The sequence below is a fragment of the Palaemon carinicauda genome, chromosome 13 (genome assembly GCF_036898095.1).
Source record: "Palaemon carinicauda isolate YSFRI2023 chromosome 13, ASM3689809v2, whole genome shotgun sequence".
NCBI classification, from domain to species: Eukaryota; Metazoa; Arthropoda; class Malacostraca; order Decapoda; family Palaemonidae; genus Palaemon; species Palaemon carinicauda.
In genome coordinates this window covers 25245190-25257661 of record NC_090737.1, presented here as the reverse complement: position 1 = coordinate 25257661, position 12472 = coordinate 25245190, and the positions used below count along the sequence as shown (strand labels likewise).

The 12472-nt window shown below is 49.8% G+C and overlaps 1 protein-coding gene across 2 annotated transcripts in view; it reads left to right on the top strand.

The window, feature by feature from the left end:
* The window catches only part of LOC137652225 (zinc finger protein 236-like), a 178074-nt gene that overhangs the window by 26894 nt on the left and 138708 nt on the right, over positions 1-12472 (top strand). For both annotated transcript variants that reach the window (XM_068385457.1, XM_068385456.1), the window contains exons 6-7: positions 5821-5973; positions 6394-6558. In XM_068385457.1, coding sequence (XP_068241558.1) covers positions 5821-5973; positions 6394-6558 — 318 coding nt within the window. The remainder of the gene's footprint in view (positions 1-5820; positions 5974-6393; positions 6559-12472) is intronic.

Below are 12472 nucleotides of genomic sequence, written 5' to 3'. Positions count from 1 at the left end.
CCTCTATGGTTTCAGGCGTGTCTCATCAACACCGCCCCTACCATAAGACAAGCGAGACGATTTTCTCCTCGTCATCCGAAGGCTTTTCGCATAAGAAACTGTGGAACAAGGTTTCGAGCCCCTTTAAGCGAAAGTCAGTCCTTTCAGGACAGGTCCAGCGTCCTGGTTGTAACCATTAGGACAGCTCTGACCCTATGCAGTCATCGGAAGACTGCTCGCCGCCTAAACAAAAGCGTAACACAGGCTCCGAGAGTCTTTTTGTAGGCAAGGTTTTGCAGTCACAGACGTTACCCTCGTCTCTTACCGCAACCATTCCCGTTGATCCTAAATGGGTTGTACGGCAAGACATGCAGAATAAGCTTGCCTCTCTTATGGAGGACTATTCTGTTGAGCAGGTTCACGATGATCCTCGCCGCTTAGCTGATCGAGATCTTGGCTGTCAGCCGCCCAAACGAGCCTTTGCTCGTCCTGTTGACATTGACGTTACAAAGTCACGTCAATCGTGTTTTGTAGAGCCTCACTCGATGCAGTCCCGTGTTGACTCTCAGCCGCTTGTGGACGTTCAGCCGCTGCCGCTTGCTCTTGTTGACATTCAGGACGTTCACCAACCAGCATAGTTGACTTGTTTTGACGTTGAGCGTCAAGCACCGCAGTCAAGAGTTGTTTTGACTGCTCAGTCTAAGCAGTCAAGGCAGTCTCGAGTTGACGTCGAACGTCCCCCCGCACCTGTTGTTGTTACTGGTCAGTCCTTTAAGCAGTTACATGACATAGCGTCCTTGACTGCTACTGTTGCTCCTTTGCGTGTGGACTCTGCTTGTCAAGCATTGCCACCACGGCAGGTCTCTCCCTTGCTTGAGACTCGGCTATTGTCGGACAAGGTTCCTTCAGATGAGGAAGTTGCTGATCCCCCTCCTACTGATATTCCCTTGAGGACTCTGTCAGACGGAGAGGAGCCTAAAGCTGCTCAGCCCTCTATGGACTTTAAATAAATCATGCTGATTTTTAAGGATCTTTTTGTAACTGCTGTTCCTCGTTCGCCTAAACGTCAGAGTTTACACTAGGCCTAGCTACTTCGAAGCCGTTGTTTTATAAGCTAGTGCTCTCTCGCTCTTCTAAGAGAGCTTTACGTTTGCTAGGCGACTGGTTAATCACCAGGAGGAGTTTGGGGGAGACAGCCTTTGCTTTCCCTACTTTTAAGCTGGCTTATAGAGCGAGAGTCTGATATGACACGGGAGAAGTTCTCGGCTTGGGAGTTCCTGCCTCTGCCCAGATAGACTTCTCAAACCTCATAGACTCTCCCTGGCGCCTGGCCATGAGACGCTCCAAGATTTTATGGTCGACTTCAGAGCTAGACCATCTCCTGTTAGGAGTTTTTTTCGAGCGTTTGAAGTTTTGCTGTACAATTATGTCATGCATAAACAAGGCTTTCAGGGATGGCTCCAATGATCTGACAGCCACGTTCTCTGCAGGAACAAGTCCCTCAGGGATGGCTCCAATGATCTGGCAGCCATGTTCACTGCAGGAGTACGTAAGAGGCAAGTGCGCTCAATGTGTTCATTGTCAAGACAAACTTCACGATGAAGTCTACCAGGCTGTCTTGACAGCATTAATGGAAGGCGACTGGATGGTCTCTCTCGACCTTCAGGAGGCATACTTCCACATTCCTATACACCCGGATTCCCAACCGTTTCTGAGGTTTGTTTACAGGAATGTGGGGTACCAGTTTCGAGCCCTGTGCTTTGGCCTCAGTCCTGCTCCTCTCGTGTTTACGAGGCTCATGAGGAATGTGGCAAAATCCCTCCATCTATCGGGAATCCGAGCCTCCCTGTACTTGGACGACTGGCTTCTCAGAGCATCGTCCAGTCTTCGCTGTCTGCAGGATCTACATTGGACGTTGAGTCTGGCCAGGGAGTTGGGACTTTTGGTCAACCTAAAAGTCCCAACTGATCCCATCCCAGATTATTCTATATTTGGGGATGGAGATTCGCAGTCCAGTTTTTTCGGGCTTTTCCGTCTGCCACCCGAATAGAACAAGCCCTGCTCGAAGTCCAACTAATGCTGAAAAGAGAACGTTTGTTCAGTCTGGAGTTGGAACAGTCTCGTAGGGACTCTCTCATCCCTGGAGCAGTTTGTCTCACTAGGGAGACTACACCTTCTGCCTCTCCGGTTCCATCTAGCCTCTCACTGGAACTAGGACAAGACGTTAGAGACGGTATCATTCCCAGTCTCCGAACCAGTAAAGGCATGCCTGAAATGGTGGGACAGCAATATCAGTCTGAGAGAGGGACTATCCCTAGCAGTCAAGAACCCAAACCACGTGTTGTTCTCAGACGCGTCGGATTTGGGTTGGGGTGCGACCCTGGACGGTCGGGAATGCTCGGGTCTGTGGACCTCAAGTCAGAAGAGCATGCACATCAACGGCAAGGAGCTATTAGCAGTCCACTTGGCCTTGATGATATTCGAAAGCTTCTTCGAAACTAAGTGGTAGAGGTCAACTCAGACAACACCACAGCTTTAGCGTACATCTCCAAGCAAGGAGGCACACACTCCTTCACGCTGCTCGAGATCGCAAGGGACCTTCTCTTATGGTCAAGAAATCGAGGCATCTCCCTGTTGACGAGATTCATCCAAGGGGACTTGAACGTCTTGGCAGACTGTCTCAGTCGGAGGGGTCAGGTGATACCCACGGAATGGACCCTCCACAAGGACGTGGGCAAGAGTCTTTGGGCTACTTGGGGTCAACCCACCATAGACCTCTTTGCCTCCTCGTTGACCAAAAGGTTACCAATCTATTGCTCTCCAGTCCTAGATACAGAAGCAATCCACATAGACGCGTTTCTACTGGATTGGTCTCTTCTGGACTTATATGCATTCCCACCATTCAAGATAGTCAACAAGGTACTGCAGAAGTTCGCCTCTCACGAAGGGACAAGGTTGACGTTGGTTGCTACCCTCTGGCCCGCGAGAGAGTGGTTCACCGAGGTACTTCAATGGCTGGTAGACTTTCCAAGAAATCTTCCTCTAAGGGTAGATCTGTTACGTCAGCCCCACGTAAAGAATGTCCATCAAAGCCTCCCCGCTCTTCGTCTGACTTCCTTCAGACTATCGAAAGACTCTCAAGAGCTCGAGGCTTTTCGAAGGAGGCAGCCAGTGCGATTGCAAGAGCGAGGAGAGCTTCTACCATTAGAGTATACCAGTCGAAGTGGGAAGTCTTTCGAGACTGGTGCAAGTCAGCATCTGTGTCCTCGTCCAGTACCTCTGTAGCCCAAATCGCAGATTTTCTTTTACATCTGAGAAAGGTTCGCTCCCTTTCAGCTCCCACGATTAAGGGCTACAGGAGCATGTTGGCTTCGGTCTTTCGACATAGAGGCTTAGATCTTTCCAACAATAAAGATCTCCAAGATCTCCTTAAGTCTTTCGAGACCTCTAAGGAACGTCGTTTGGCAACTCCTGGATGGAACTTAGACGTGGTCCTAAGGTTCCTCATGTCAGATAGGTTTGAGCCATTACATTCAGCCTCCCTGAAGGATCTCACCCTCAAGACACTTTTCCTAGTGTGCTTGGCTTCGGCTAAAAGGGTCAGTGAACTTCATGCCTTCAGTAAGAACATCGGCTTTTCTACAGAAAAAGCCACTTGTTCACTTCAACTTGGTTTCCTGGCCAAAAATGAACTGCCTTCTCGTCCTTGGCCTAAATCTTTTGATATTCCTTGCTTATCAGAGATCGTAGGCAACGAACTGGAAAGAGTATTATGTCCTGTTAGAGCTCTTAAGTTCTATTTAGCTCGTACTAAGTCATTACGAGGTAAATCTGAGGCATTATGGTGCTCAGTTAAGAAACCATCATTGCCTATGTCAAAGAATGCTTTGTCATATTTTATCAGATTTTTAATACGAGAAGCTCATTCTCACTTGAATGAGAAAGTCCGATGTTTGCTTAAGGTTAAGACGCACGAAGTTAGAGCTATAGCAACCTCCGTGGCCTTCAAGCAAAATAAATCTCTGCAAAGTATTATGGACGCGACTTTTTGGAGAAGCAAGTCAGTGTTCGCGTCATTTTACTTAAAAGATGTCCAGACTCTTTACGAGGACTGCTACACACTGGGTCCATTCGTTGCAGTGAGTGCAGTAGTGGGTGAGGGTTCTACTACTACATTACCCTAATTCCAATATCCTTTTTAATCTGTCTCTTGAAATGTTTTTAATATTGTTTTTTGGGTTGTACGGAAGGCTAAGAAGCTTTTCGCATCCTGATTGATTTGGCGGGTGGTCAAAGTCATTTCTTGAGAGCGCCCAGATTAGGGGTTTGATGAGGTCCTGTTGTATGGGTTGCAGCCCTTAATACTTCAGCTCCTGGGAATCTTTCAGCATCCTAAGAGGATCGCTGGGCTTCGTGAGGAAGACAGACTAATAAGGCAGAGTAATCGTCTAAGTCGACTTCCTTACCAGGTACCTTTATATATTTGGGTTTTGTTATGATATAACTGTCAAAAACTCTAAGCATATACGCTGTAAACTTAATTAACTCTGGTCTCTACCCACCACCATGGGTGTGAATCAGCTATTATATATTCACCGGCTAAGTTAAATATTTAAAAATGATATTTTAATTATAAAATAAATTTTTGAATATACTTACCCGGTGAATATATAAATTAAAGGCCCCCCTTCCTCCCCGATAGAGACCCAGCGGGATGAGAAAAATTGGGTCTGTTTACATGTATATGCGGTATCTGGCCGATAGTTGGCGCTAGTGGGCACACCCGCAACCTTCATAGCGATCGCTCGCGAGTTTTTGTGTTTTTCTGTCGAGCCGCCAGAGGCTCAGCTATTATATATTCACCGGGTAAGTATATTCAAAAATTTATTTTATAATTAAAATATCATTTCTTCTAAAACCACCCTGTACTTCTAAGATTGCATTCTCTGTTTTATCCTTAATCCTATTAATCAGTACTCTACCATACACTTTTCCAACTACACTAAAAAAACTAATACCCCTCAAATTACAACACATGCACATCTCCCTTACCCTTATATAGTGGTACAATACATGCACAAACCCAATCTACTGGTACCATTGACAACACAAAACACATAATAAACAATCTCACCAACCATTCAAGTACAGTCACACCCCCTTCCTTCAACATCTCAGCTCTCACACCATCCATACCAGGTGCTTTTCCTACTCTCGTTTCATCTAGTGCTCTCCTCACTTCCTCTCTAGTAATCTCTCTCTCATTCTCATCTCCCATCACCGGCACCTCAACACCTGCAACAGCAATTATATCTGCCTCTCTAGTATCCTCAACATTCAGTATACTTTCAAAATATTCCGCCCACCTTTTCCTTGCCTCCTCTCCTTTTAACAACCTTCCATTTCCATCTTTCACTGTCTCTTTAATTCTTGAACCAGCCTTCCTTACTCTCTTCACTTCTTTCCAAAACTTCTTCTTATTCTCTTCATATGAATGACCCAATCCCTGACCCCACTTCAGGTCAGCCCTTGTTGCCTCACTTACCTTGCGCTTTACTTCCACATTTTTCTCTCTATATCTTTCATACTTCTCTACACTATTACTCTGCAGCTATTCTTGAAAAGCCCTCTTTTTCTCTTCCACTTTTACCTTTACTCCTTTGTTCCACCATTCACTGCCTTTCCTCATGTTGCCTCCAACAGACTTCTTGCCACACACATCACTTGCAATCCCAACAAAATTTTCTTTTACTAACTTCCACTCCTCTAAATTACCAGTTTCTCTTACTTTCACTTCGTCACATGCCATTTTCAACCTTTCATGATATTCACTTTTTACAGGATGTAGAACCACCAATAAATAAAGGACCTTTTACGTGTGAAGTGTGTAGCCTCAGTATTAAAAAGTGGCCACAGTATAAGAAGCACATGAAAAAGCATCAGGAAGATAAGCCATACCAGTGCTTTGAATGTGATCAGTCATTTAATGTACAGGTAAGTGTCCTTATTACAGTGATCTATAATGTTTTCTTATGTTAATGGCTTAATTCATAGAACATCAGTCTCTACTTTACATTCTAATAATAATGATTCAAATCTTCCTTTCATTCTCAAGTTTGTCTTGTCTCACTATTTTGTGTTTGGAATTTTGAAGTGAGAAAATAATTCAGGTGTTGTTTAATATCAGTTTGATAAAAGTGGAGGTTATCATTATTTTTCATCCTGATCTTTTAAACCATACCTCAGTGCACCTAATATTAGTTCAAGAGAAAAGTGTGTACAATAACTAATGTAAAGCCTCTTAAGAGATTCTACTTATGAAGTATTTTTGTGTAAAAGTAAATTAATTGAAATTAGATTACAGTATATATTTATGAATTATATTATTTATTATTTGATTATGTTTACTTGCAGAAAAACTTACGTTTACATGAAGCCTTGCATTCTACGGAGCAGTTGGTGTGCCCAGAGTGTGAAAAAACATTTAGACGTCTAGCTTCATTTAAGAACCATTTATCACTTCATGAAGAAGATGAGTCGGTTATATGTGAAATATGCCAAGAAGAATTCATATCAGTGGTAGGTTTCACTGTAAATAGACATTTTTATTGTGACAGTACAGTACACACATATCTTTTGCTTCTTATCATCAATCTGTCACTGATAGGTAATGTTTTTTCCTTTAAAAATACAATGCATCATCCTTTAATAGGAAGTAAGATTTTAGCTTAGCTAGAATTGCTGCTTAGATTTTTATCAAGATAGTAGAAAGCATTTTACTGATGGTTGTTGGTTAAACTCTTCACTCACTTTTGATCTCGGCTGCAAACAGTACTACTTGTACTGCCTCTCTAATTTTGGCTGTTTTGATTTTCTTGCGCTCTCTTTTAGAAGGAAGAAATAAGTATGCCAACAGAACTTAGTGTGTAAGGGATAGATTAAAGGAAAAAATTAGGATACGCAGTTGTTTCTGGATAAACTGTAAATGTGTGACAGGGTTCTGTGCAAACCTGCCGTTGTTCACAGCATTCTTCTTCCTGTTTGCCAGTTTGACTGTTATTTTGTCATGTTCTTGCTAGTGTGGCCCATTGATGATGATGACAACATGAACCTAAGGAAATTAGCAATTCCTTGGACAGTACTAGTGTTCCATCAGCAGAAAGAAGTTTTGCTGCTGCTGAGTGTTTAAAGGGAAGGTCACTACCCTTCTGCCCTTGCAGTGTCTTTCAGACCCGTGGTGAGGTGTTAAAAGGCCTAATAGCTGCTAGTGTTGTCTCTGCTACTTTGAGAAGTCCCCAGAGGCCATCTCCCTAGTGGGAGCATCGATGTTGGCTTACATGTCTATGTAAACAGAACTTCAAGCTCCTCCTTTTCTTCTGCCTCATCTTTGTTAGATTCTTCAGATCTAACAAAGAAGAAGAGCAAGTAGGGGACAAATGGTGAGATATTTGGATAAAGTTGAGTAACTCGGTTAGAATAAGGAAAAGAAACCAACACGGAAGGTTAAAGAGGATTTTCGAGGATTGATCAGACTTCGACTAATCTCTCCCCGTGTACGCGTGGAGGAGATGGTGCATTTCAAGACATCTCACTGGTGTCTTGGTACAGGGTACAGATGTTAATGTTCTTTTGTTCCGTAACCGAAATACAAACCACGCTATTTACAAAGGGTATTACTTTTAGCGCAGCTGAAATGACGAGCAAATAAGTTTTTAACGAGGGTTAATTACCCCCGCGCTAGTTAGCGGGGGGTGGGGAAGGGTAGCTTGCTACCCCTCCCCCCTCCACACACCGGTGACTTGCTTCACTTCGCTTTTGGCTCGGCAGTGATCAGACGTGTCTGTTCATCGCCTTCGTGACAGCCTTTAATTTTCTGCTTTTTCTTTTCAGCGTGTGTGATTGGTTGGAAGTTGACCTTCAGTTTTTTCTTTTTTTTTTTTCTTTACTATGCGTACATGCCCTGGAGTTGCCGGCCGTCCTTGTGGGACTTTCATGTCGGACGTTAACACGGATCCACACACCCTCTGCCCTCAATGTCGGGGCCGACGGTGCGACCAGGATAACGTGCCGTGAGTGCAGGGAGTGGTCTGCCTCCCAGTGGGAGAGGTTTGGCCGTCGGCGTAAGAAGAAGTCCAAGAGAGACCGTTCTCCTCCGGGGTTAGCCTTGAAGGAGGAAGGTTCTCGGGATTCTTCTTCCGCCGCCCAAACCTCCTCCGAAGCTCCCCCTCGTCCGCCTCCTAAGGAGAGTCGTCCGAGTGGGAGCGCAGACCCTTGTTCTGTTTCCCTACCTTTGGTGGGGGGAGAGGGCGTCGCCTCCCATAGCGAGGCGGTTCCCCCTCCTCCTCCGGGGGAGGTTACAGGTATTGATAATAATGCCTTATCCAGTGATGATCTTTTACAGATTTGGTCGTCCCTGGGGCTTAAGGGCTTGCCCTCCAGGGTCGCTCTTATTGACCTTGTCTCGTTGGGGGCCGCTGTTAAACAGTCGCCGGTGGTAGCAGAGGTAGACCCTCTGTCTATTGTCGACGTCGTGGTGACAGAGGCCTCCGACGTGGCTGGGCCTTCCGCCGCAGGTGCTGTTGCTGGTGATGGTTCTCAAGGCTCTCCTCCTCCTTCCGTACATCCTTCGAAGGGGGAAGTGAGTCCTTCGGTCTCGACTGCTGCCCAGCTTCCTTCTGAGGGAAGTGTTTTGACGGAGACTCCCCTTCGGAGGACCGATGGTCCCGACGATCTCCCCCGAGGCCGCCTCCGCCGTAAGGCTCACCGCCCTCTACGCCACAAGGGCCTCCCTTCCCCTTACAGGGGGACTAAGAGGCGCCTTTTTGGGTCTTCGTCCTCCGGGGGGACTCTCCTCGTCAGCCTCAACCGACTGCTCCGCCCTCCTTGAACCTCTCTGCAGACCGCTTACCATCTCCTGCCGGATCTTCGCCTTCTGGAGAACTCGTCACCCGACGGGCAACGGTCCCTTCGGGGCTAAGGGATTCTTCCCTTACGCGAGCAGTGCTAACGCACAAGCGCTCTCCTGCTCGCCAGCGCTCACCTGTTCGCCAGCGATCTCCTGCTCGCCAGCGCTCTCCTGCTCGCCGACGCTCACCTGCTCGTCGGCTCTCTCCTGATGTTCGCCCCCCTCGCCAGCGCTCTCCTGCTCGTCAGCTCTCTTCCGAGCGTCAGCGCTCATTTGAGGACCATCGCCCTGCTGTCTCTGACCACCCTTTAGTTCCTGCTGAACTCCCTGCTTACCATCTGCCTGGTCCTGTGGCTACGCAACATCGTGCTGCGCGTGTGTCAGAAACACATGTTCGCCAACGCGCCAGCGATCTTCCCGTTCCTGCTCGTGAACGCGCCGCACCAGCTGTCCTCTCACAGGACACGCGTCGACCTTCTGCTCGCCAGCGATCACCTACACGCCAGCGATTACCTCCTCGGCAGCGTTCACCTGCTTGCCAGCGCGCACAGGCGATCTTAGTATCGCCTATTCAACAGCGACAACGAACGCACCAACGTTCGCCAACGTTCCTGAAGGAACATGGTTCGCCAGCTTCTAGCTCGCCATCGCGCGATCGCCCGCCTGCACATGCCGCTCGCCAACGCTCGCCATTGCACGATCGCCCTCCTGCGCATGCTGCTCGCCATCGCACGACCCTGCACGATCGCCCGCTTACGCATGCTGCTCCTCATCGCACAACCCTGAACGATCGCCCTCCTTCGGATGCTGATCACCATCGCACCCCATCACGCGATCATTCACCTGCGCATGCTGCTCGCCATCGCACAACCCTGAACGATCGCCCGCTTACGCATGCTGCTCCTCATCGCACAACCCTGAACGATCGCCCTCCTGCAGATGCTGATCACCATCGCACCCTATCACGCGATCATTAACCTGCGCATGCTGCTCCCCATCGCTTACCATTACGCGGTCATTCACCTGCGCATGCTGCTCACCATCGCACACCAGTGCGTCGACATACCACATCGCGCCATCGCCAATTTGAGCGACTGCACTCACCAGCTCGTCATCGATCGCCTGTTGATCTACATCGCCAGCGATCTTCCTCACCTACTCGGCAGCACGATCCCTCGCCGTCGCGCCAACGCTTGCGTTCGTCGCCTTGGACTCGTGTTCATTCACCTGCCCACTCGCCTGCGCGCCCACTCGCCTGCGCGCCCGCGCGACCGCTCGCCCGCGCGATCATCCACCTGCACGCCCGCGCGATCGCTCGCCCGCACTCCCGCGCGACCATTCGCCCTCGCGCGACCATTAGCCCTCGCGCGACCATTCGCCCTCGCGCGACCGTCGTTCGCGGCGAATTCCACAGCCGGTGGTAGCAGCAGGGACGCGTGCTCCTAGACGGCACTCGGGATCACCTCCATCCAAGCACAGGTTGGTAGTGCAGGACGAAGACAGGTCAGTACAGCATTCTTCCCCACCTTCTTTTCAGGCAGGTACCATCGTGTCCACTCCAAAGGATCGCCCGATCCCTTTCTCTTTAGCGAGGATTTCGGACTCTGTGTCCTTGGAGCAGCAGACTTGGTTTGGTCCGCTGGCACGGGCGTTAGTGAGGGTTATGAAACCAGCACTCGCCGGCCAGGGTGACAAACCAGCGGCTGTCTCTCCTACGCTGAAGAGAAAGAGAGGAGTGGACTTCGTGGTGACTTCCCCTAGGGCGAAGTTGGTTCCCAAGAGGTCGGTCTCGAAGGTCCCTTCTCCTGCACGAGTACTCTCTCCTTCTCCCGTGGACGAGGCCTTTCCGTCCTCAGGTGAGTCCAGTGGGGCGGTAGTCTTCCCCTCGGCACCAGGGGGGGAGACTTCGCTTCAGGCAGGAGAATCGTCTCGTGAGGAAGGGGCCCCTCGAACCTCGTTGTTGGGATCCTGTATCCCTCCCAGGAGGGAACCCAAGGATTCCAAGACCATCCCTAAATCCTCTGCAAGGATTCGTCAGGAACCCACGACTACCCAGGGGAATGTCCACGTGTCACCCCAGGAAGAGATTCCTGAGGCAGGAGACTTAGCTGCCAGCCCGCAGGGAGGAGAACAGCAAGAGTCCGAACATGCCTTCTGGCAGGTCCTAAGCCTGATAAGGACACTTAACAGACTTACGGATCCAGTCATCGCCCCCCGTGAAGGCAAAGACACGATTCTGGATGAAGTGTTTGACGTTCGGAAGGCCCCTAATACCAGTGCAGCTCTGCCCTGGTCTCGGGGGCTGAAGAGTGCCAGAGCTAGGGCCAACGCTCAGCTCGCACTTCTTGCCTCCTCCAGTCGTTCCACTGCCGGGAACAAGCTTATCCCTCCTCCTCGCCTTCAGCAGAGGAGGTATTTCGAGATCCTGGGTGAGCACAACCTCGCTCTTCCTCTCCATCACTCTGTGGAGGAGCTGGCGAAGGGAGTTCCCCTGGAGAAACTCTCTGCCCGGCAGGTGTCGTTCTCGGCGGCGGAGATCCTTAACCACGAGAAGGTCGCTAAGTGTGCCATGCAGGCCACTTCGTGGCTGGACTTCTGGCTAGGATCTCTGGGCATCCTATTGCGATCGGAGGACTTGTCCAAGGAGACCAATAGGAAGGCCCTAGAGACCTTCTTGCTCTCGGGCACCCGCTCCATCGAGTTTTTGGCGCACCAGGTTACCACCCTGTGGGCCAACTCGGTGTTGAAGCGTCGCGATGCTGTGTCCGAGAGATTCCATCCGAAGGTCCCCGCCGTAGATGTGTGTAGGCTCCGACATTCTTCCCTTCTGGGGGAGAGCCTGTTTGAGCCTCAAGACTTGGAGCGAACGGCTGAGAGGTGGAGGAAATCCAGCACGGACTCCCTCCTCCACAGGGCCCTTACAACTCGGCCCTATAAGCCTCCAGCCCCGCCACAACAGCAGCAACAGCCTCGTAAGGCTCCCAAACAGGCACCGGCAGCTAAGAAAGTGGTGTCTAAGCCCCAGCCCTTTCCAGCCAAGGTCAAGAGGGGCGGTAAGTCCTCCAGGGGAGGCAAGACTCCTAGGGGTGGCGGCCGCGGCCGCAAGCCCTAGGGGTGGCAGTCCCCCTGCGTGTCCACCTGTGGGGGGATGCCTTCAGCGTTGCGTCCGCAGGTGGCAGCAACACGGGGCCGATGCTTGGACGGTCTCAGTGATCGGCCAAGGTTATCGCGTCCCGTTCACGTCATCTCAACCTCCCCTGACAGCGAATCCAGTGTCGTTGAGCTCCTATGCCATGGGATCGGCAAAGGGGCTGGCCCTTCAGGCCGAAGTCGAGACTATGTTCGAGAAGGGTGCTCTCCAGGAGGTCGTGGACGGCTCTCCAGGCTTCTTCAGTCGACTCTTTCTTGTAAAGAAGGCTACTGGAGGCTGGAGACCCGTCATCGATCTCTCGGCTCTGAACAGGTTTGTCAAACAAACCCGGTTCAGCATGGAGACAGCAGACACGGTCAGACTTGCGGTGAGACCACAAGACTTCATGTGTACACTGGATCTAAAGGACGCGTACTTCCAGATCCCAATCCATCCGT